The sequence below is a fragment of the Grammomys surdaster genome, unplaced genomic scaffold, assembly GCF_004785775.1.
Source record: "Grammomys surdaster isolate TR1022 unplaced genomic scaffold, NIH_TR_1.0 126035, whole genome shotgun sequence".
Lineage (NCBI taxonomy): Eukaryota > Metazoa > Chordata > Mammalia > Rodentia > Muridae > Grammomys > Grammomys surdaster.
The window spans coordinates 6,523,174-6,547,460 of NW_021620848.1; the positions used below are offsets into that span (position 1 = coordinate 6,523,174).

A 24,287-nucleotide genomic window follows, 5' to 3' on the forward strand; every position below is an offset into this window, starting at 1 on the left:
ATTGTGTGTGTGTGTGTGTGTGTGTGTGTGTGAGAGAGAGAGAGAGAGAGAGAGAGAGAGAGAGAGAGAGAGAGAGAGAGAGGGAGAGAATGTTTCCAAGAGGGAGCTCTCAGCAGTGATGAACTATCTCTGGTATCTTTGTATCTGTGTTCATAAGAATCTATGTATGTGATAAAATGGCATATTTGAGTACTTGTTCTGTCAGGGTTAATTTCCTGTTTTGAGGCTACACATAAAACAGATTAAACTGTAGGAGTAACGTGAGGAGAGGGTCCTTGTGACTGCTGTAATGTCTTTTCAGCTTTCTGTGATTCTATGTTTATTCAAATAAAATGCCTTTAAAAGTTTATTTTGTGTACCATAATATTCCCCTAAACAGTTTGCATTAGGACTGACCAGGGAAGGGAAAAAAAACAAAACAAAACAGCGGTGACTTTTCAAACAGGAGTTTTTCAGTCACAAACTGCAAGGGAGGCAACTTGAGACGAGGAGGGTTCTGGCAAATGCTTCCTCCACAGCCTGGACACTGTAAAATGTAATTTTAGAATCCAGGCCCGACCTTTCTTCTCTCATGAACAAGTCTGCCCCCACTCCAAGGTTGGCTCTTTCAGGGGACATCTTTCACGGGGCCACATCCTTATTTATAGAAAGAAGCCTTCCGGGTTCTATTAATCAAAATGGACTCTGCGCTGTTGCTTTCCAAACACCCTTAGCTTGTTTGTTTGTGGTATAATATAAACTTCACTAGGGCTGGCACTGTGTCCACCTCTGCCCGCTGCATCAACTGGGAGGACCTCGCCTGCTAGAGGCCAGGCGCTCCGTAAGTTAATTTTGTCTGAAAAAAGTAAAGGTACCTCCCGGGAATCAGTCCTCTTTGGGGCAAGGGCGTTGGCACGGACTCCTTCCTCTCACACTGCCTACCCGATGTACCAGGCGCCCTCAGCGCGCCCCTCAATCCGCCAGACCCCGCTACAGGAGGATGCTCCTTCTTTCTCACTAATGCCTGGGATCACAGGGGGCCTTGCTCCGCTCCTCAGCCCCGCCCTGTTCTCGCACCTTCTCCTCGGATCAACCCACCGGAAGCTAGGGCAAGACTTTGGCAGGGCCTTAAGCATTCCGGTCTCATTGCCTTTCCCTCCGAGACACGGCTTCGCCAACACCCCCTTCAGGCCACGCCCCCAGGCTACGCCCTTCTGCTGAGGAAGGGCGGGAGGGGGCGTGTCTTCCCCTCCATTCTAGGGCACCTATTGGGCGGGCTGCCGGTTGGGGGCGGGACTGTACCCGAGCTGGAGCCCCCTTCGTTGCTAACGGCTCTCAGTAAAGCTGGCTTTGAGGGCTGACAAGCTCAGTAGCGACTCCGACTCCAGCAGTATGTCTGACAAACGGGAGTCCAGACACGAACTGTCTCAGCGGGTCCCGGAGTCCTTCAGGGGTGAGTCGCTGGTCCCCTGCACAGCCTCCCTGAGCCTGCCCCAGGTCCCGAGCCACACCGCCTGCGTGAGAACCCCGGCAGACGGCAGGGTTCTGAAAGGCGTGTCTCCACAGCACTGTGTGCGCTTCCCAGAGCCGCCGTCCTCTCCTTCTCTCCTGGCTTCTCGGGCTGGTAGATGATGGTTTTGGGGTGCTGAGGTGCACCCGCAGCAGGGGCGTGTATCCATTGCTTGGCACCCTGGCAGGCAAGAGCTGGCTTATCCTTCGGGTCCTAGATGCCAGGTGCCTATCACCAGCGCTTCGTTATCTCGGGGGGTGCACGCGGACCGGGGCAGTTCCTGGCAGTCAGGAGTAGTAGTAGAGGAGGCTTTTTTCTTTTCGGCCCCAGCTCCTGGGAAGGGAAGCTGTCCCAACAAGCAGACTTCTTCCCCAACGTGATCCCCCACTCCTCTGAACCAAGAAAGAACTCTCACCCTCTTCCCACCGCCCGCAGCTTGGGGGAAACTGATCAGTTTCATAGTAAAGGGCTAGGCTTCAGCCAATGACCCAGTAGGCAGTATGGGCAGAAGAAAGGAGGTCTTCCTGGCTTTCCTTCCAGTTCCATTGTCTGCCCCATTCTGTCTTCACTTTTGTCTTAGAGATATCTCTCCTTCCAGGTAAATAGTCCCGTGCTCACCATTCTCCTGGAGCCTTCCTAGTCTTGAAGGCAACAGAGCCGCATTCTATCCTCCGTGAAGAAATCATTGTTCTTGAGCGAACTACCTCCTTGAGCCTTTAAATTGTACAACTCCTTGGGGTCAGGAGATGCCCAGTAAGAGAAAATAAACCTCGCAGGAGTCCTGCTATCCTCTCGGGAGCTTTACTAATCTAAAGGAATTATTTCTAAAGATGGAATTTCAGGGAGGATGACACAGTGGAAGAGATTTAGGAGGCTGAGTGGGCTTTTCCATCATCCTACGGAGAACGCTGTCATCCATTTGGATTATTTGCAAAGCCAGCCTGTTCTCCTATCTATTCTCATCTCCTTGCCCAGTAGCCTCTGCCTTTAACTCTGAGGTATATCACAAGGATTTCAGACAGCTCCAGAGTTTAGTAATAGGGAACCCACTGGGTTCCATCCTCAGTATTGTCTGTGAAAGCATGTGTGTGTGTCTTTCTCTGTACTTCAATCCTCTCCCCAGTTCGGAGTATAATAAAATTAAAGAGAGTAGTAGAAAAACCGACCCTTAATATGCTAAGCACTATCCTAAGTATTTTATAATGTTGTCTTATTGAGTCCTCACACCTGATACTTAGTGACTTAGTCACGCAGGCTTAAAATTCAAATTTAATTCATTCTAAAACAGGAAAAAAGTGTCTAGTATACCTCTTTAGTAGTGGTCTGTGCCTAGATCATAGTATGGGTGTGTTGGTGGTCTCCTTCACCGGTACCCAGACCACTGCATGGGAAGTGGATTTGAAGTCCTGCCTGGGAATAAACTCAATGTCTGTTCTTAAAGGTCATTATATTTTCTTGGTCACGGACCAGTTTGAGTTTGGATTCTAAATCCCTTTTCTTGGTTCTACACTTAGCTGTTTTAGACAGAAATCTTCTAGAATTAGTGAAAATGATGAGACTTTTTCTCAAGTATGTATGCAATTGAAATTTTGCTTGGTTTTGTCATTTTTTTTAATTTAAAAAGCTTTTGCATTGTGTGTGTGTCCATCTTGTGGAGGTCAGACGACAACTTGTAAGATCTCTCCTTCCAACATGTGTGATACAGGGATCAAATTGAGGCCATCCATGCTGACAGCAAGAGCCTTTGTGAGCTGAGGCAGCTCATCTGCCCACCTTTTAGAATTTGTTTTCTTAATGGTAAGCTTCAAAGATTTAGCACTAGGAAAAAATCTATTGCTATAACATATTAAACAGAATTTTTCAAATGTGTGTCATTTGCTAAACATGATTTACAAACATCTAACTGCAATCCTGGGACAAGGGAAAGTCTTCATCCCTATCTTTCAGTAAAGAGACTGAGTCAGAGTGATAAAACTGCCGACAGCCTAACAGATTCAGAACCGGATTTCCAACCCAGGCTCTGACTTTCCAAGTGATTTTCCCAATCCTGCAGCTATTCATAAAGGAGGTACTAAAATGGGGGGGTCTCATCCAGCTTCAGGACTTCACGGAGGGTAAGAGGCAGTAAAGAAAGGGAGCCTAGAGGATTAGTGGGAATCAGGACCTTCCAGAGAAAGCCACTCCAGAGGACTGCTTCTGATGAAAGCATGGAATTCCAAAGCCCCAACTCTCTCTCTTTGTGTCTTTGTGGAAAAGTGGTCCTCCATAGATAAACATGACCAAAGCTAGGATTAACCGAGGAATCAAGCCCGAGCCTGTGCATTCAGTTTGCAGGGGAACAACAGTGCAGGTGGATTGCAGAGGAAGGAGCTGTTGTAAAGAGCCTTGTCAACAAGAGATCCCTCGGGAGGTCCCTTGGAAATAAGCAGAACCATGGGACTGATGTGTTTATTTCAGTTGTTACAGTTGATCAGATTGGGGAGGACTTTGTAACTTCTTCAATAATTGACCTGAATTAAACCACCAGTGGTAATAAATGAACTCAAATGGAAGACTAAGACTGCAGAGCTATCGTTTATACAGTTTGTGATAAAATAGATTCCAGTGTCACTCAATAGCCTACGTTTTACACTGTATAAGATAGAGTGACTATCTAGTCTGCTTCTAAAAATGTAAAATGTTGATAAAGTGATACAGAGGTGACTAATGATGGGTCTTTAAAGAGAACACAGAAAGGCAATTTCCTGTAACCTGTTATGACCACATAGCAGTATCTGCCTAGACTCCTGTACGTACTTGTGATGTGACTTTTATTATGTAATGTTGTAGTTGTCAGCTGGACTCCTCTGTTCCCCTTTCCTTTTTTTTGCCTCATTGTAAGAACTCAGGATGAGCCAGGTGGTGGTGGCACATGCCTTTAAACCCAGCATTTGAGAGGCAAAGGCAGGTAGATCTCTGTGAGTTTGAGACCAACCTGGTCGACAGAGTGAGTTCCAAGATAGCCAGGACTACACAGAGAAACCCTGTCTCAAACAAAAAAGCAACTCAGTATGAGGCACGTAGCAGATGAATAAATGTTTGCTGAAAGAAAAAGGAAATGGGAGTATATCATCTTGTTAAATGTTGATCGTTTATTGTTTATTGATTTTAGGATGTGGCGGTCATTTTCCTTATGTATTCTTATATAGGCAGTCTACTTATTCTTACTATAGACAGTCTGCTTATTCAGGTATGTATTAACATAATTGGCAGGGAAGTATATTGTACCTTATGAAAACAAAGAGAAGTGTTAGAGGATCAAGAGGATAAAAGTGTGCCTCAGTTCTTTATAACACATTCTGGGACTACTAAAGAAACTTGAACCTCACTGCTTGTGTTTGGTATTTTAGTAGACGGAGCCTTGGAGATATAACCAAGAAAACGCCTTCAATTATGAGACAATAAAAAGGATGCCCAATTTACTGTCTACTGAAGTGAGCACTGAGGGAAGATAGTGTGGTCCAGGGAAGTGAGTGGTGTTAGAATGGGAAGCCTGGGTTGTGGGCTCAGTACCATCGCTGACTACCTGGGTCACTTAGGCAAGTTCCTCGACTTCCAGAGTCAGTCAGTTCCTCATTGTACATAACCTTACTGCCCTATCTCCCAGGATTTTAAGTATCAAATAAGAAGATCTGTGTAGGAGGCACAGAGGGCTTTGTGCGCATAGATAAGCACCAGGGAACCAGGAGTGTTAAACACATGGGGTTGGCTCTTCAAAGTGAGGGAGAGACAACCTGTTTTCTGCCGAGAAGGCTGAGAGCAGAGGTAGGTCAGAGCTTGATGATCTTTGCACGCTCTCTGTGGCCAAGGCCACGCCAGATCCTCCCGCAGACCCTCATCATGAGCTCGTTTTTCTCAGTCAGTCTACTGACCCCATCTTTATGGAAGATGTCACATGTGCTTCACAGAGAGTTTCCAGGTAACCATGTCTTAAGCTTTACTGTGCACATGGGATTGAGTTCATTAGCATCAGGAAATTTTTTTTACCAAATTGTGCTGTGGATGAATATGCCTAAAATAAACTACTTGGGGTCAGATTCTCTAAGTTTGAGCCAGTACTAACTACTGAGTGGTGTTAACCAAACTGTCTTCTTATCTCTCACAGATTAACATTCTGCTGGCTGTGGTGGTCTCAGAGACCCCCACAGATATATGTGAATTTTCTTTTGAAATTTTAAGAATTATTATGATATTGCTTCATAGAGAAAACAAAGAATAAAAAGATTACTGATGGCTAGGCTTGCAGGAATATACTCACTTCCCTTTCAGTTCACATTAGGAGAAAGTGGGAAAGACGGGAGTGGCAGATGCCCTGAAGTTCAGGACTCTTTACTGCCCCACCTATGATCTGTTCTTCCCCTGAGATGGAATCCCCAAACAGATTGTTAGTCTTGATATTTTCTCCATGGTATGCAGGTCCCAGAAGGCAAGTCACCCAGTAAAACCACTTATTCCTTATGTGGTGGTGTGAATAGGCTCCGTGTTTGAATGCTTGGCCCATAGGGAGTGGCACTGTTAGGAATTGTAGCCTTGTTGGAGTAGATGTGGCGTTGTTGAAGGAATCTGTCACAGAGGGCAGGGGGGATTTGAGGTCTTAAAAGCTCAGGACAGTCTCCTGCTGCTTCCTTTGGATCAAGATGTAGAACTCTCAGCTCCTTCTTTGGCACCATGTCTGCCTGGATGCCATCCGCCATGATGATAGTAGACTAAACTTCTGAACCGCAATCTTGCCCCAATTAAATGTTTTCCTTTATAGGAGTTGCTGTGGTCATGGTGTCTCTTCACAGCAGTACCCCTAACTAAGACACCTTATAAGCTATTTATTAATTACCTTAGAGTTGTATTGGTAATAGTGGTTCTGCTTGACTACACTTACATATCAAACATTTTATGGATTTTCTCATTTGGTCTTCATAGCACCATGAACTAAGTACTGTTCCTCCTTCCATCTTACTGATAAGAAAATGGAGTGGTAGGATTGGAATTTGGCACCAAATTGTCATGCTCTTACATATACCTTAGCAGTTCATCTGAGGGAAGAATTAGGAACCTTATGATACAGTGTCCTCTGCCAGAGCAAGCGGTGCTCCTGACTGCTGAGCTATCTCTCTAGCCTCTGTTAATAGTTCTTACTTTTTTTTAAAAAAAATCCCCTCAGTTCAGCTTTTACAATTTTCCTGTGTGTGTTGGGAACCGAACTCTTACATTTTTTGGTTGTGAGCCTAGCTTTTAACGGCTGAGCCATCCCTCCAGCCCCAGCTTTTACATGTTTATATGGTCTTTTTAAAGGGTCAATGTCATACTACAGATGATAAATCACATTTCAGTGTACATAAGTAAGTTTTATCAGAACACAGCCACGGTCCTTGCACATACCTGTGTGTTGCCCATGGCCGTTGTCCATGGCCGTTGTATGCTGCCCTGGTAGACTTGAGTATTTGCTCAGACTCTGTAGTCAGCAAAACCTGTTTTCTCTTTGCCCCTTTCCAGAAAACACTTGCTAAATTCTAACAGTCTGGTGTGGGATTATGATGAAAAAGAGGAGGAAGAGGAAGAAGAGGAGGAAACAGTTGTATCTTGAATACAAATACTAAAGAAGTAAAAATTTGCCAAGACTTTTCACCAGCCATTTTCCCGTTAAAAAAGTGCTCTTAGACCTATATAACATGCACTTTTAAGATAAATTTCCCAGTTACCTATCTGTTTTTATCCAGACAACACTATTCATGACCGTTTACAGCATAAAGTGTTTCATTCACATTCTGTGTAAGGAAAAGGGAAGGATCGCCTCTTAAATACTGTAGTGCAGCCGGGTTAGCCCATCCTTTTCGCCTTGTGCAATGGGGCGTGAGACTCTGACTCCCTAATTTTAAATATAAGGCATGTTTCTGGCCTTTCTCAGCAGAGGAATTCCAATACATTTTGAACTTTGGAGTAATTGAATTTCAATGGTGAATGGGATTCTTTACTCAAACCAAGGACTTTGCCATGCTAGCTCCACTTTGTCTTAGAATAAACCAGCTGACACAGGATGGATAGCATCATATACCACTCTGAACATTGCTCTAGGAGCTTACAAGTAAGGCCCTTTTGTTTTCCCTGTAACCAGACAACAAAAGTGACCGTACAACTTGTACTTTTACATTCTATGATTCGGTTTGGTTTTATATTAATTTTCTTGAGCTGAGGTCAATTTGAATAATAATAAATTTGTGTGTGGATATGTGTGCATTTTAGGTCCTTTTGAAATAAATTTTTTATTATTATTATTATTATTATTATTATTATTATTATTATTGGTCTTTCAAGACAAGGTTTCTCTATCATAACCCTGGCTTTCCTGGAACTTACTCTGTAGACCAAACTGGTCTCAAACTCAGAAATCTGTCTGCCTCTGCCTCCCAAGAGGCAGATTAAAGAGGGTTGTGAGCTGCCATATAGCTTCTGGGAATCAAATTCAGGTCTTGTGGAGGAGTAGCCAGTTCGCTAACACCATAGGTCCTAGTTTTGATTGGTTAAAAGTCTATTTTTAATCCAGTTTACAGAAAAGAGTTTCATAGTGGAAAAAGAAAATGCATAAAAACCTGTCAAAGCAATGTTTACACCCAAGTGTTGTAAGATCCCTGATCTTTAGAAGTCTTCCCCCAGTGAAGCATTGACAGGTATTTAAGCCAAAATATCTCAGGAATTTTGATTGACCATTACTTGTCTGTCATTTATCTCATAAGCTAACAGAAGGAGACACCTTAAAATAGTAACTGAGAAACTCTGAGGAAACAAGGCTCATGAAATCTGGTGGGCATCTGAGAATTGTTTTTTTCTTATTTGCCCAGCAATCATGGATGACCAAGATTCATTCATGAGCTCAATGAAACCTCATCTCCTGAGAAAGTGGTTCATACGCCTTGCTGAACTGTAACCAGATGTGAGAGAATTTTTATGGCTAAGAATGGGACCGTTTCACTATAAAGGAGTTAAGAAAATAAGTGTTATAGTGTCATTTCCCTAGCGTGGAATTGCTTCAGTGTCTGTAGCCAAGCCTTTGCTATGGGCAAGACTCTTCAGACTCCCACTTAACTCGCTGCTTTTCACTGGTCATGCTATGCACTTATCTGGGCTTTGAAGAATCTTGATGTAACAATGGAACCTGGGCCTAGATCTTGGTCAAGCTTCCTGGCTTTGAAAATATACTTTCTACGAATCTTTGAATGTTACCTGGTAAATTAACTCACTTTTAAGAGGAATTTTTTTTTTCAAAAAGAGCAAGTACTATTTCCCCATTTTTCATCATGGAAATTTGGATGGAATATTCTTTTTATTGAGTACAGTAGACCCTGGTGTTGTTGTTGTTTTGGTTTTGTTTTGTTTTTGCAGAACACGCGATGTACATTGGGAGTATCAAAATGAGTAAGAGGGGCTGTATTTGTAATTCATGGAAAAGCACTTTTCACTAGGCAGTGGTGGCGCATGCCTTTAATCCCAGCAGATTAAAGAGGGAGGCAGAGGCAGGTGGATTTCTGAGTTCGAGGCCAGCCTGGTCTACAGAGTGAGTTCCAGGACAGCCAGGGCTACACAGAGAAACTCTGTCTCAAAACAAACAAACAAACAAACAAAAAACAAAACAAAACAAAACAAAAACAAAAAAAGCACTTTTTTAGCATAGTTAAGACCCTAGTCAGGGTTCCCAGCACCATAAAAAAAAAGTGATTAAGAACCATCCCTGTTTTGGGGGTTTTGTGGTGTACTGTGACCAGGAACTTGGCAGTTTGCCTGCAATGGGAGGGACTTACAGCGATGTTTTTGAGAGCACCAAAAGTTACCAGATAAACATTTGTGGCCTGTCTGCTGGTCTTTGGAATCCAGTTCACATAAAATCTAGACCTATGTGGCTCAGAACTCTGAGTTTTTCTGCTAAAAATAGGAAGTCCACCTGGGGTAAAGGGCTTCCTCTGACAGAATATAAGATTTCATCCTTAAAACTGCCTGCCTGCCCTGTCTCCTGGTCAGATATTATGTTAAGAAAGTACTGCAGGCATGAACACTTCTTCAGTGTCAACCTTTTACATTTAACGGTGAGGAGTCAAAGAGACTTAGGGCACAGTCTTTAGGGCAAGGGTTTTGTCCTTCCTGATATGACCTGGTGAAAGTAGTGTTGTTTTTGTTACTTCATTCACAAAATGGAATTAAAGTTACTTAGTGTAGTCAGGCATGGTGGATATTCCTCTAATCCCAGAACTCAGAGGCTGAAGCAGGGGCAATGTGAGTTCCAGGCTAGCCTGAGCTACATAGCTAGAATCGGTTTAAAAACAAACAAACAAACAAACAAACAAACAAATAAAACCTCACTAGATGATTCTAAAATTTAAATCAAATTTAAAAAGTATTAAAAAAAACACAATGTCTGACTGGTAGACCTCTCATATTGTCCCATGGGAAGGCACGTTGCTTCTGTTCCCTCATTTATAAAGTGCAATTAAAACCACTGCATTGCTGTCCATGTAAAACTTGCTAGAACTTCCCGACAAGCAGTGCATCAGTGGCCCTGCCTCAAGTTCTCTGCCAGTGACTGTGTCTGTGCCCTAAGAATTTTGACTTACAAGTGCCAAGTCCCTGACACTACCACACAGATCAGAACATTACTAACATAACTAGACTCCTAGCTGTGTTTCTTGGTCCCCTCTTGTATTTCAGAATGCTCTCTCTAGCTGCCAACGCCTTTCTCCACCCGCCCTCATCCTCCCCACCCACTGAACCTTCTGCTTTCTCCCTTTCTCCTGAGCAGTAACTCACCACACCAGGCACACCCGTTCCTTCCTGTCACTTCTAAAACTACAGCAGCACCTGAAGTGATGGCAAAACCCTGGGGTCAGCCAGCCACTCTCAGTCCCCATCTGCTCCATGGAAATGAGGTAGATGCTGGACGCAGAAAATAGAAAACTCGGCACCAGAGGCCGGGGTGGATTCCCAGGCTTGAGAGTAAAAGGCAACTGCCAACTAATAGATATGCAATCCAGAGAAGAAACTGAGGGGATGCCTGGCTGTTTTGAAAGGAAATTTAGACTGTGGATGGAGGATTAAAGTTGAATCAGCCAGAACTATAGCAGACTAAAGAAAATGAAAGAAAAAAAAAAAGAGGAAAAAAATCATACTAGAAAGGAACACTAGTTTGTACTTACCACATGGCTTAGCTTTGATCGGCATATTGATAGTTATTAATCTAACCAGAATTACAGTGCAGTTTATAAGTTTGTGTTGGAGGAAGAGATAAGGAAGAACAAATTCTCTCCTATAGTGGAAAGTCACATGGTACTGCTCAGAACCGAAAATGCAGGGAGAGCCCAGGTTGAGGAGGGGAGGTTAGTTAAACCCCGGAGGTAAACACCTACAAGAGCAGACAGAAGATCAGTTTGTTTTTGAGGAAGTAGAAATGGGGAGAAATGAGCAGAGCAGACACTGCACCTTCATGTGTTAACTTCTAGAACTGCTTGATTCTACACATGGGCAGGCGTGGCAAGCATACATGCCATGGTGCCAATGTGACAGCACATGTGTGGAGCTCAGAGAGCAGGCTGCAGGAACCGCTTCTCCTCTTCTACTGTGTGGGTTCCAAGAATCAAACTCAAGTTTCTCCGTTTTTTTTGACAGCAAGCACTTTTACCTGCTGAGCCATCTTGCTGGCCCCGCATTTGACTTTTTAAATCTCAGTAGTGTAACAATTTTGATTTTTTTATTTTTTAGGTCAAACACAGGAAAAGCCCAAGTTCATGACTACAGAGGCTAATAATAAATAGAAAAGAACAATAGATAGAAGGGGAAATATGCTACTAATTTTATTTATTTGAATTTTAAAATCTAGTGTAAACCAGAAAATAGGTTGGAAGAATGTGTTGAAACATTTACTGTCTCTGGGTTTAAGGCAATGTTCCCCTCCTTTTTATACTTCCTGCTACACTTTTTTATAGCAGGCATGTACATATTCTATCTGTAATCAGACAAAAGCACTGTTTACATGCAGAAGAGGAGGAAGCCCAAGACCATGATATCCTTCACCGAATTGCTCTTGCTATTGCAAGAAGCCAGGAATAGCCCGGTCACTAATCAGGAAATGGGTAATGGAGTCATAAGCACAGGGCAACCATGTGCACAAGTAATTTGTATAAAGACAGTGTAATGGGATTATGTGCCTGGATCATAGTCGTCATCTAGAGCCATGCTGTGCCCTTAGTCAGAACCCATTTTCTTTCTGTCTGCCTTTTTGTTGGCATTTCCCTCTCTGTTAGGAAGCCGCCAGTGGCTGTCAACTCCCCATCCCACTCAGTGCTCGCCTCCATCCTGGTCACTCTCCCTCCTTCCTCTCTGCCTACCTCCTGGTGTCATGACTGTCTTTGCTCCTCACTAGATCTTTTTAGAAGGCGAGTAGTCTCCATTTTTTTTTAATCTCACGTCATGAGGCAAAACAAGCAAGCGGTATCTGAGAAGCATTTGTGGGTAATGTAATGGGTGATGTGAGGTGAGAGCAGGTACGCGTGTCTGAGGGCTGTGTGAGACAGAGACAAGGACACTGAAGTAAAGCCAGCGGACCGCCAAGCACAGTGCGGCCAGTGGGCAGCCGGGATGAAGTAATGAAACGTGCCCGTAACAGGCTGTGTGGTTTTGTTTTTAACAGATAATCCCAAGGCAGAACTGGGACTTTGTGGATGGATTTTGGTGGCTGTCTCGTTCTTTTTCGTACTTATAACCTTCCCAATATCAATATGGATTTGCATAAAGGTAAAGAACATTTCTTTCCCTTCTGAAGCAGGGTCAGCTCCCACCTCCATAAGCCATGTGATCTATGGGGCAAGTAGACGGAGACCAGACTGGCCTGTGCTTTTTCTCTCATCTCTCCTTCGGATAGATTCTGCTGATGAGTGACAGCAGAATCCTAAAACCCATCCTCTGTCTACTCAGTCCTTCCCCACAGTGAGGATAGCCGTGCGACATACTCAGTCCTTCCTCACAGTGAGGATAGCCGTGCGACATACTCAGTCCTTCCTCACAGTGAGGATAGCCGTGCGACATACTCAGTCCTTCCTCACAGTGAGGATAGCCGTGCGATAGTTCTGTGTCCGGCTGTGAGATGATCCTGTGAGGACACAGTGAGGAGGACAGAGGGCGGGGCTGGGTGGCAGGCTCCCTCCCAGCACCACCTCTGCTGTGTTTCCTCACTTGTAAAATTGGAGAAAATGGCAGTCCCAGAGAACAGCCCATGTCCACACACTCAATGCAGAGCCTGGCACAGAACAATGCTCCCCAGTGCAGCTGTCTTTCCCACAAAGTTACTAACACTTAGACAAATATCTACCATTTGCATATTGCTAAAATAGCGAGTATGCTGCCTGTGTTTTCTGATAAATTTTATTGTAACCAATGGAATCAGAAGAAGCATTGTAAGCTTTTCTGAGCAAACAAAACCTGAATAGTCAGCAGGATGCTAACAGCCAACGCTCCAGAAGGATGGGCCTGGAGATGGTTTCTCTGTGCTCTGCTCTCCAGTGTTACAAACCAGTATTTGTTCTGTGCTTTGGGTCAAGGGCTCCTAGATAGAGCAGGCTGGTCTTGAACTCACTTTGTAGTTTAGGTTGGCTCAGAATCACTGTCCTCCTGTTTATGCCCGAGAATAGAGGCATGTATGGCCACTCCCAGGGGGTCTATTGCCTTATTATGATAAAGATGTGTGTATATAAGAAATAAATGTTGTGCTTGGAAACAGTAAACACCAGATACACTGTGTATAGATACTGTCAGGAAACAGAGCAAACAACAGGACACACTGAGCCTGCTCAGAGCAGAGATGTGCTTAGGAAGCTATACATGTAAATTGTATTCACTGTGATGAATTTTGATTCATGCTTTTTATTCCAGATTGTAAAAGAATATGAAAGAGTCATCATCTTTAGACTGGGTCGCATTTTGCAAGGAGGCGCCAAAGGACCTGGTCAGTACTAGACTGTAGTCTGGAAACCAAAGCACTGGGGTTTTGTACTTTTTAAGCCTATTTGTATATCTGTGTGTCTATGTGTGGGTGTGTGCACATGAGTGCAGGTGCCCACAGAGGCCAGAGATGTGGGATCCCCCTGGAGCTGGAGTTACAGAATTTGGGAGCCATCTAATGTGGGTGCTGGGAATGAGCTGAAGTCCTCTGGAGGAGCATCAGGAGTTCTTAACGTCAGAGCCTTTTCTCTAGTCCATGAGCCTGAGCTGATGACTGATGTGAGCTCCCCAATGGGGACTCTGCTCGGAGCAGAAGCTGTATAACAAGGGCAGTGGCTCTGGCTAGTCCGCTGCTGCCCACTCTTTCCACTGTTATCTACTTAGAGCGATAGGGTTATTATTGGCCTTGGCCAACAATGCCCATAGCCTTGAGAGGCTGAGCAGGAGGTCCCTAACCAAAGAAAGGACTGCGGTCAGTCAGATGCTGGGCCTGCAGGGACGTGCCACCACGCCCAGTGAGCCTCTAGGAACGCAAGGGAGAGCAGAGCACAGTCCCCTTATCAAAGGCCTTGCTGTCTAACAGTCAGACACCAACAAACAAACAGACAGCTACGCCCTGCATTTGGTGTTAGGAACCAGTAGCCACAGAGCCCTGACAGAGAAACACAGGAGACCCAGAGAAGAGCAACTGACCCAAAACAGAAGCTGAGATAAAGCTGTACCATTATTTTAAAATGATGTGTCTATGTGTGGGTGTGGATGTACGCACATAAGTGCCAGTGCCTTCAGAATCCAGAAGAGAGTGAGAGTCCTCGGAGCTGGAGGGAGTTGTGAGCTGTCTGTATGGATGACTGGGAACTGAATGTGGGTCACTCAGAAGAGCAGTAAGCACTCAACCACTGGGCTATCTCAGCCCCTCTGCTTCTCACACTGCCTCTCCCACCCCGTTGTATGTTTCGAGGCAGCATCTCACAGGCTAACCTGAATCTCACTGTGTACCCTAAGCTGGCCTCAAACCTCAGCACTCCTCCTGCCTCAGTCTTCCAAGTACTGTAAATAGTTATATGCACAGCTGTGGCTGGCCTGCCTGTGTTCTGAGGCGTGGAGAAGTACCAGCCACAGAGCGATATTCCTGACAGAAACAAAGACATCTGCAGAGCAGTGTAGGGGAGAGCATAGCGAGAGGGGCGTTGGAAATGTGTCCGCTGAGAAGTGCAGGACCCCAGGACAGGGAGAGTGACTAGAGGCAAGGCCAGTCCCGAGAGGCTTTAAAGACTTGCGAAGCAGGACAATGGGTCCTGGGGAGAAACTCTAGTAAGTTCTTAGAGGTGAGGGGCGAGCGAGCGAGCTGTGTTACAAAAGCCATCTCAGCTATTCCATAGAACTGATCAAGGGCGAGCTGAGCCTAATCGCTCTCCCTGATCCTGTGTGTTACAGGTTTGTTTTTTATCCTGCCATGCACTGACAGCTTCATCAAGGTGGACATGAGGACCATCTCCTTCGATATTCCTCCGCAGGAGGTGAGCAGTTCTCACTTGTGGCTGCCTGACACTGGGAGGCCCTGACTGCCTTCTCTTTGCCCAGCTCTGTGACTTGAGCAGGTTCTGTGTCTGTTCTCAATTGTAGAATGGACGTTGTAATGGTAAGGCCATGGGGTGATGTGAGGGGTGAGTGAGTGAGGGAGTGAGTGAGAGACTGAGCCTGCGAAGTGCTTAGTGCATGCAGCACCTGGAAGTGAAGCCCTGCATGGGAGCTTGTCACTGTTGTTAGAGACACCATGTGATGCCCGAGGACATAGACTTAGCATTAGGGTTGTAATCACCCTTCTGACCACAACTCTCCTGCATGGGTTTCAGACAGAAGAAAAATCTAGTTTACATCCTTTCTAAAGGCCTTCATTTTTATTTGAGATAAATTGGTTGGAAGCAAAAGAATTAGAAAGTCCTCATTTGACATTTTAGACTCTTTTCAGACTTCTGCACAAACAGCTCCCAGTTGATTTTACAGCCAGTTCTTAGAAGGCAAATCCTCAGATCCCAGCTCTTGGGACGCCCTGTCTGGTGCTTTCCCCTGCTCAGGGCTAGCTGCACTGGACACCCACTCTGCTGGGCATTTGTTGCACATATGTTAGGAGGCATAATAACCATTGCAAACAGGAAGCTGAGGGACAGGCTGTGGGAGAGCTGGAAGAGCAGTGTTCCCTGGCACAGTCTGGGAACTCAGCATGGTGTTGGAGCCCAGCTTTCTCTTATCATAAGTCACAAGATCCAGAAGCCAGATTGGGCGCTCTCTTACTGATCCAAGCACTTGGTAAGGTCAGACTTTTCAGTTCACATGAACTCAGTGAAGCAGAAGTAATTCCCACCCACACCTTACAAGAAGCCTGAGAACATCCCGGATCTTCCCCATGCTTCCCTGTTTAGAAAGATGGACTCTCTGGAGCCCCTTTAAGGGGCTGGGAATTGTGGCGTTTCCTTGTTTAAACACTGTGGGCATCTGGCATGTGGCTGTGAGCTTTGCCTTCCACTGCTCTCTTTTTCCCTGCAAGCTGCCAACCTGGAGTGATTGGAACTTGGCAAGCAGCTCTTTCCCAGCCCCTGGGATCTTACTGTAGAGGGAGTTAAGTTAAACACTGCCCACAATAACCAGTGCTCAGAGATGCAGCAGCACTGAGCGGTGGCAGCTGTGGCCACCACAGTGACAGGAATCTGTGAGTAGCTTTCATTTCCCCACCGCATTACGAGAAATGGTCTCGCAAGCTTTGTTAACAAATGCCCCTGTTCTCTAGAGTCAGAGGTGGTTTAGATTTCAAAACAAAGGAGAGCGCTGCTCTGGTGCCTAGCAGAACTAAGGCCTCAGAGCGGCTCTGCTGTTACTGTTACTTCTCATTGACTTGGCTGGGGCGCTTTCAAAAGACTTCCTGCAGGACACTGCCTCCCTTGATCAGCAGAACTACAGTTAGGAGGCAGTGCTGCCAGCCTCCTCTTACAGATGAAGGGTTAGCAGGTCACATGACTTACAGCCCACTATAGCCCACCAAGCTCAGATTCCAGGCTCCACACCTGCACAATTTGTCACTCATGTCCTAGGGCCTCAGTTCTGTCACCTTGTGACCCTCCCTCCACCATGTGTCAATCACACTGCCAGTACTAGAGAGACAGAAGAAGAACCACCCTTAAGAAACTCACCTTGTAAGGGAGAAGCAGAGGCATTCCCCTCAGTGTATCACAGCACAGAGGCAGAGTGCATGTGCACTGGGTGGCCTTCCTGAGAGCAAGAGTCAGGAAGTCCATGGAAAAGACATTTGAATGATGGGAAGAAATGAGCCAGAACAATGTCAGCTTTTGAGTGGCATCTCAGATTTTGTTGAGGGGGTTGAATGAATCTGTGGACTTGGATAGAGCCTTATTAAATCTCTGAAGGGGTATAAATAACCTTCTGGTGCCTTACTAAGGAAGATCAGCTGTTGCTTAAGGGTTCATGAAATGACAATGATGATGCTCCAACAGGTGTGTGTTTGCCTTCCTCCTCCTGTAGGTCCTCACTAAGGACTCGGTGACCATCAGTGTGGATGGTGTGGTCTATTACCGTGTTCAGAACGCAACCCTGGCCGTGGCGAATATCACCAATGCAGATTCAGCAACCCGTCTTTTGGCACAAACTACCCTCAGGAATGCACTGGGCACGAAGAACCTCTCTCAAATCCTCTCTGACAGAGAAGAGATTGCACACCACATGCAGGTGAGGAGTGCCCACTGCTGGTTAGCTAACCAGAGCCAGAGAACTGAAGCTGAGGCCATGACCCTTCACCTGGATGGGGATGGTCGCCCTCTTTCCTTTTCAGGCTTCCAGACTTTACAGAAATATTTTCAGACAAGCACCTATGGGTTCATGGCACTCAGGTGCATGCTGTTTTCAGATTCCTTCTGGTGCCCCCAGCCCCAGAATCCATATTATCCTCCTCTTAGATCGTAATGGCTTGGGGGTTATTCTGCAAAACAGTATACGAATTGCTAAAGCTCTGACCTACAGACATGAGTCCCCATGTAACTATCTTGCTTTCCAGTCTTTTGTGACGTAGATGTTAATAGCTTGTTCAGTGAAGTTACCGCACTATAAATGCAAACTCTCTTCATAGAGGTCTCGTCATGCTTAAACGCTGTGGTTTGTTTAGTTTTGAATAGGTGATAAATCACGCTACACCACAGAGTGCCCTGTCGCTTGCTCTGCAGCCCAGGTGGGCCTTGCGTTTCTTCCTCACCGTTACTACCACCTCCCTGCTAAAAAATACATACTATGTGTGTGGTGCCGCCCCGGCTTGCGGAGGTAGAGTACTGTTTATTCCTGCCCTTGTAAAGGAGGAGGGTGAGACCGGCCTACATGCACCCGTTAACTCGGGTAGGCAGACTACTGTAAGTTCAGCCCGAGGCTGACCACTCTCTGTGTAATAGTCGCTCACTGGACCACAGCCTGGGCTGCTCACTCATGCATTACTCACGCTGCTCCTGATCAGGGCAGAATCCATGGAGCACTGCAGTGGAGACTACACACAGACAGTTCCTGTATGGCCCTTACAAGTTTGCCAGCCTACATTAGCGCATTAGCCACAGAATCAGATCTGTGTCCTCGATCACTCCCCAGCCCCTGCTTCGGCATGCCTCTGACAATGATTCTCTGACGATGAGCCCCTCACCAAACCCTATCCACCTTATCCACACCACATTTCGGTGAATGAGCCCACTCTTGGCATCGGGACAGGCGACAATGACTCACTTGCTGTCCCTTCTCTTGTCAGAGTACGCTGGATGATGCCACTGATGACTGGGGAATAAAGGTGGAGCGTGTGGAGATTAAGGATGTGAAGCTGCCAGTACAGCTCCAGAGAGCCATGGCTGCAGAGGCAGAAGCTGCCCGGGAAGCTAGGGCCAAGGTACTGTTCTCTGTTTGCTTAGGTCCTGTTGTTCTTTTGTTTTAGTTTACTTTTCTTAAGTTCCACATGCTCACTGAAAGAGTAAGATAGCCATGAATGTTTATTTCGTAAAGCCTGCCCATTACCTCAAATTCTGATTTTAAACAGGTGTATGCACGTGTGTGTGTGTGTGTGTGTGTGTGTGTGTGTGTTGTATGAATGTACTTTTTTAGGTCAGATTTTTCTGAACCATCTGGTGAGAGTGTCTGGCCAGCAAAGCCCCAGGAGCCACCTGCATCCCTCCTCCACACTGAGGTTACAGATGTGTGCGCCAATTTTCTTTTGCATGAGTGCTGAGGAATCCAAAGTCTGGTCCTCAAGGTGGTACATTAAATACCTTATCGGGTGAGCCACCTCCCTGGTCCTGTGCTTGTGCTTTATTTAGTTGTTGCACTGTTAGCACAGGCGGAACTGCACTGCACACACTTCCCTGTACCTTAGCCTTTCCACTTGGTTCTCAGGGGAACATTGGTCTATTAGAGCTGTATCATTGTCGCAAGCCCCCACAGCTCCCCACCCCACCCCCACCCCACCCCACCCCCGACTCATTAATAAAGGCAGGTTGACTTTCAGAGCACATGACAGTGTCAGCTTGCTCCATCGTCCGTCCCTCACTTACTCTGGCCTTTTACCTCCTTTTTTCCCCAGGAGCCTCTTTCTTGCTGCTGCGGCTCCTCCCTCCTCCTGTTCGTTTCCACATCTTCCTTCTCTCTCCATGTTTCCTTTTTCTTCTCATCTCCGCCTTTGTCTTAAGCCTGCCTGAGTGAATGGCCCTTCTGGTAGTGCTGAAGAAATAGTTGTTAAGCTAACCTCAAAAAATGTTTCCTGTAAGATGACAACGTGTCAAAGTATGAAGGTATCTCATCAAACCCAAGAACTGGAAGTACAGGCAGGCCTTGTCAGAGCTGCACAGGGGCTTTGTCTCACTGCAGACAGCCGTGGTGGGGGGCTTCTCACTCCCATGTTCATAGTATTCCTTGGGGAGCAGTAAAGGACAGAGGCTTCCTGTTAGAAGAAGGATTCTCTAGTACAATAAGGACCAGGCCACATCTGATTATGGCCACACAGCCCCACCCTGTGAAAAGCTAGAGCAGGTTTCATAGGAGGCTTTGCTGTGCCTTTGACAGATCTCCTAAACACGGGCAAGCCAGTGTGTCGTCATTAGAAAGTCTCAGTGGTTGGTGACTGGCTGACCACAGAACTCTGTCCATCTCGTTGGATACCCGTTTAAGCCACAGACTGGCCATTATAATTTATTAGTCAGCCGGTACCAAAAAGAGGAGTACCCTGTTAACAGGCTGCCTCCAGGAGTTTGTGTCAGCCAGAATGTTCATGACTTTCAAGTACACTCATGGTGACATTGCAGAAATTTCAAGTGTTTCCTTGCAAATCCCTCACTTTCAGGAACTAAAATATATGTGCAGTTCTGTTACCACGCAGTTATTTGAAAAGTAGGAATTGCCTTATTGTCTGACATTAACTAGTAGCCTGTTATTAGACCACATAGAATAATAATGTCTCATATAGAGTATCAGAATTAAAGGATCCAGGAATCTTCACCGTCTGTCCATCAGTAGTTAACCACAGAGCTGTTTTCCGCTGAGCTTAGACTTGGCATCCAGCTCCCTTTGCAGTGCTCTAGATAACAACCCTCAACTGCTCAGAGTTAGCCCTAAAAATGAAACATGTTTGCCATCCTGGTCAGTGAAAACTGGAGCCTGAAAGAGCTGAGTGATTTCCTCAAGGTCCCACGGTTGATTAGTGATGAGATCGCTCTGCTCCCCCTCCTTGCCTTCCCGATTCTCCCGGAGCCTCCCATCAGGGACCTTCCACAACGTTATCAACAGTTGCTTTCTTCACTTCATAACAAGGAGCAAGCTAAAAAGGCTGGCTAGAACGCTGTCCTTGGATGAGGCTGTAAGTTAGCCTGACAGCTCTGACATGAGCCTGGCCCATGGCCCACTGTCCCCAAGGTTAGGGTTCATACAGTGTGACCTGCTTCAGAAAAAAATACACTAGTAAAATAAGTAGCTCTGAAATAGCTGTGAGCTCACGTTCAAGTTCTCATGGGAAATAGAAGTTGGCCGCCTCGTCAGTAAGCAAGGTACAGGAGAGAGAGAGAGAGAGAGAGAGAGAGAGAGAGAGAGAGAGAGAGAGAGAGAGAGAGAGAGAGAGAAAGTATGTGAAGGGGCCCATACACATGGACTTCAGGATAAAAGCCCTCAACTTAATGAGGCAGAGGGAAACTCAAATTGAAGTCTCAGGCAGATACCACACCAGATACCCATCAGGATGGCTTGAAAACACAGTGTGAACTGGAGCCCTGTGTTCTGCTGTGGGGATACCCATTGGTACCACCATTTTGGAAGACAGTCTAGCAAAGTGTACCCAAGCAGGATGTTGGCAGAACCTGTGGCCAGTAGCTCCACCCCTCAGTATATACTCACAGGTACACACTCACGTTACCAGTGATATGCCCTGGCAGCACTTCACCCCACCCTGGAAGCGTTCTAGTCCTCGTCCTGAGTTGAACTTATGGATAAGGGCATAGTTATTTATAGGACATAATAGTATGCAGAAAAAAAGTGAGCACAGAACTGCTCCCAAACATAATCTCAGCCGAGGAAGCCGCTCAAAGGTGTCCACACAGAAAGGCACAGATGTGACAGGCCTCTAGCCGAATTACCAACTCTCACTGTAAAGTGTGTAGGTCACCTTGTGGGTCAGGCTCCAGCAGCGAAACAGGTGAGGAAATTCATGGTGGTCTGTGTGAATGACATGTGTGTTGACTTGGAGTTGCTGAGCGTTTGGCCAGAGACCCACCCAGCCACAAGGAGTTTGCTTTGCTTGAAGATGCTGTCCGTATCCAAGTGTCCTTGGGCTCCTCTAGAAAAAAAGCCTGAAGCATCTGGTCATCTCTTCGGTACTTTGCTCGGAGTAGCGTTTTTTTTTTTTTTTTTTTTTTTTTTAAAGTTGCTTTTGTCTTTTTTTTTTAGATATTTATTTAGTTATTTATATTTATTTATTTTATTGATGAGTACACTGTAGCTGTCTTCAGACACACCAGAAGAGGGCATCCAATCTCATTATGGATGGTTGTGAGCCACCATGTGGTTGCTGGGATTTGAACTCAGGACCTCTGGAAGAGCAGTCAGTGCTCTTAACCGCTGAGCCATCTCTCCAGCCCCTCGGAGTAGCTTTTTGATGAACTGAATGTGTGTCCATCAGAGTGGGTCTGGCTTCCTGGCCAACAAATTGTTTATTGATGGAAGAAGGAAATGAACTATCTGTGGTCCATGTCTAATTGGATGTAAGAGATGACAAGGAAGAGAGTCTGAGCAGGCCACACATAGCGGGAGTATATTCATGCATTCACAGTGTTTGCCTCAGAACACTGTTACCTACCTGGTTCAGCATAATGCCTGGCACTCTCTATCCTATTTAATGACATTACACATGTACCAGCATTTGGACTTATGACTCAGATCCTATCTCCTCCCATTCAGTCACATTTAAGTCAGTCGTCCATCCCTTTGCAATGCTAGGGGCTGTGCCTCTGTCTGGTCCCTGTTCAGACAGTTTTTACCCCTGCCTGGGAGACAAGGAGCAGTACAAGAGAATGCCTTGAGCCAGATACATCCTTACACAATTCAGTTTCAGGAAAAAAATAGAGTGTCTAGGGACTGATGGGATTCCTGGCAAGTCCCATATGCTGTCTTACTTGAAGACCACTACGTGGCACCATGCTATTTGCCAGCTGACTTCTTCTTCCTCCTGCACAGGTGATTGCAGCTGAAGGGGAAATGAATGCATCCCGAGCTCTGAAAGAAGCGTCCATTGTTATCACCGAGTCTCCCGCTGCCCTTCAGCTCCGGTACCTTCAGACCCTGACCACTATCGCTGCAGAGAAAAACTCCACCATTGTCTTCCCTCTGCCCATCGACCTGTTGCAGGGCATCATGAGTTCTAATAACTGAGCTGTCCAGGTCTATGGAGAGCTGTGCTGAATGCTTCCCAGGGTAAAATGGGGACAAAATTAGCCTTTAACTCACGGGGAGATTAGCTGAAAGCTTGACTGTCCACCTCCTTCTCCTTTCCTGTATGTACAATAGAGGGGCTCTTAGAAGGGATGAGAGTCATAAAAGCAGATGAGAGGGCACTTGCTTAGCATGCTCGGGGCTCTGGACTTAATCCTCAGCTCCAAAACAGAGACATATTGGCTTGTAAATAGCGGGAGAAAGAGATGGCTGATTTGTGTACAATACTCTACTCCTTATGTCTTTATTCCGAAGTAGGTTGAGGCCATCTTTTGTCTTCCTTTAACTTGTTCTGAACCAAGAGCAAGCAAGCAAGTCAAGGCTAGGGACACAGCCTGGACATGCCACCTGAGCCAGGTAAATGCTCTATGACACTGAAGAGTTGTGCCACCCACTTCTCTGGCTGTCTGTGCCTTCCCTTCAGGGCATCTTTTGGATTGTTTTGTTTTGAGGCGGGGTTTCAAGGCTGTCTGGGTCTTGAATTCAGAGATCCCCTTGCCTCTGCTTCCAGAGTGCTGGGATTTAAGACGTGTACCACCACCGCCTCAACCTTCAGGGAATCTTAAGGAAGGATATTTCCCCAAAGTCCATCTACCCACCCTAAGCCCAAACTGTATTTTGGAAAAATCCTCTTCCTCTTCCTGCTTGGTCCTGTCAGAGCCAACAGAAGGTCTCCTGCTGACCAGAGACCAGAACCCACTCCTGTCTTCATCCTTTTGAAAATAGTAGGTACAGTTTTAAAAAACCTTCTTGGGCCTCCCTTCCACGAGTTGATGACCCCTCTGTGTGTGGCCTTTAAAGCAGCTAATTCCTGTCACAGAAGTGCTCCTTTTCCACTTGTGCCTATTTTCATGGATCAGGTTTTTAAATCATTTTGATTTTTAAAAATTTCTTAAAAATCGATAAATTTTATGTCCATTTGATTAGCTTAAGTATTGAAGTACCTTTACAAACATTTTAGAAAACCATTATACTTTGCTCTCTGCATACTATTAACTACTATATACTGTGATATATTTTAATTGCTATTCCTACTTAAGTAGCATGAGGGATTCCTACCACACAGAGCTTGTGATTGAGCTTGCGCAGACACCCATGCTGAGCTCTCCGTGCAGAGGGAGGACGCTTATGTTTGATTAGTTTTGTGGGTTTTTTCTCATATAAAACATTGATGCCAATAGAGGAAGTGGTCCACCCCTCTAGACCCCAGCTTCTTATTGTGACATCCTTCCTTTGGCCTGGGAAGCTTGGTGGTGACTTTTGCAACATCTTGCTTAGAGGGTCTTGATTCAGCTGGAGGCGCCTGGAAGGACAGCTCTCTGTCACACTAGCACTGCTGACACCTCCCCTGGGCCCATGTGGAGTTCATGACACTCCCTGTTCCTAAGCCTTGAGCCCAGCTGGGTTTTCTAGAGATGTATAGAGCACTTCCACATGGACTCAAATTGTATTTACATTTTAAATTTAAAATAATGGTTTTTATCTGTTTGGAGAAGTGGCTCACCCTACACTGAGGATCAGGAAACCCTTTGTCCTGGTAAAAACACCTCGGACGTAGGAACCAATGCCCTTGGTTTTCTAAGTTTCCCGTCCAGACACCAGCTGGCCTTTGCTTCTGTGCCTTGTAGTAATCCAGTAAGCTAAAACTCAGTCACAGGGAGGGGCGGAGAAAAGCAAGCCTATACGAAGGGGTGCTGGTGTGGAGGTTTCCACTCATCCCCCTCTTCAGCCGTGTACAATAAAGTTCGTGCCCTGTGACCCGACTTTGTGAGTCTTGTTT

General features: G+C 45.8%; 1 protein-coding gene across 1 annotated transcript; it reads left to right on the forward strand.

Annotated features, from left to right (window-relative positions):
- Positions 1–1,339: 1,339 nt before the first annotated feature.
- Positions 1,340–24,270, forward strand: Stom (stomatin). The gene is made up of 7 exons (XM_028754720.1): positions 1,340–1,432; positions 12,195–12,298; positions 13,433–13,505; positions 14,939–15,021; positions 17,039–17,242; positions 18,297–18,431; positions 22,253–24,270. Exons 1-7 carry the CDS (start codon positions 1,372–1,374, stop codon positions 22,445–22,447), a joined length of 855 nt encoding a protein of 284 aa, XP_028610553.1. The 5' UTR covers positions 1,340–1,371; the 3' UTR covers positions 22,448–24,270.
- The last annotated feature ends 17 nt before the right edge of the window (positions 24,271–24,287 follow it).

Bases quoted from the DNA above. Each gene is read 5' to 3' on its own strand.
- Stom (XM_028754720.1), top strand. From the start codon at position 1,372: ATGTCTGACAAACGGGAGTCCAGACACGAACTGTCTCAGCGGGTCCCG. The intron at 1,433-12,194 runs GTGAGTCGCTGG...TGTTTTTAACAG, and splicing joins GGTCCCGGAGTCCTTCAGGG to ATAATCCCAAGGCAGAACTG. The intron at 18,432-22,252 runs GTACTGTTCTCT...CCTCCTGCACAG, and splicing joins CCCGGGAAGCTAGGGCCAAG to GTGATTGCAGCTGAAGGGGA.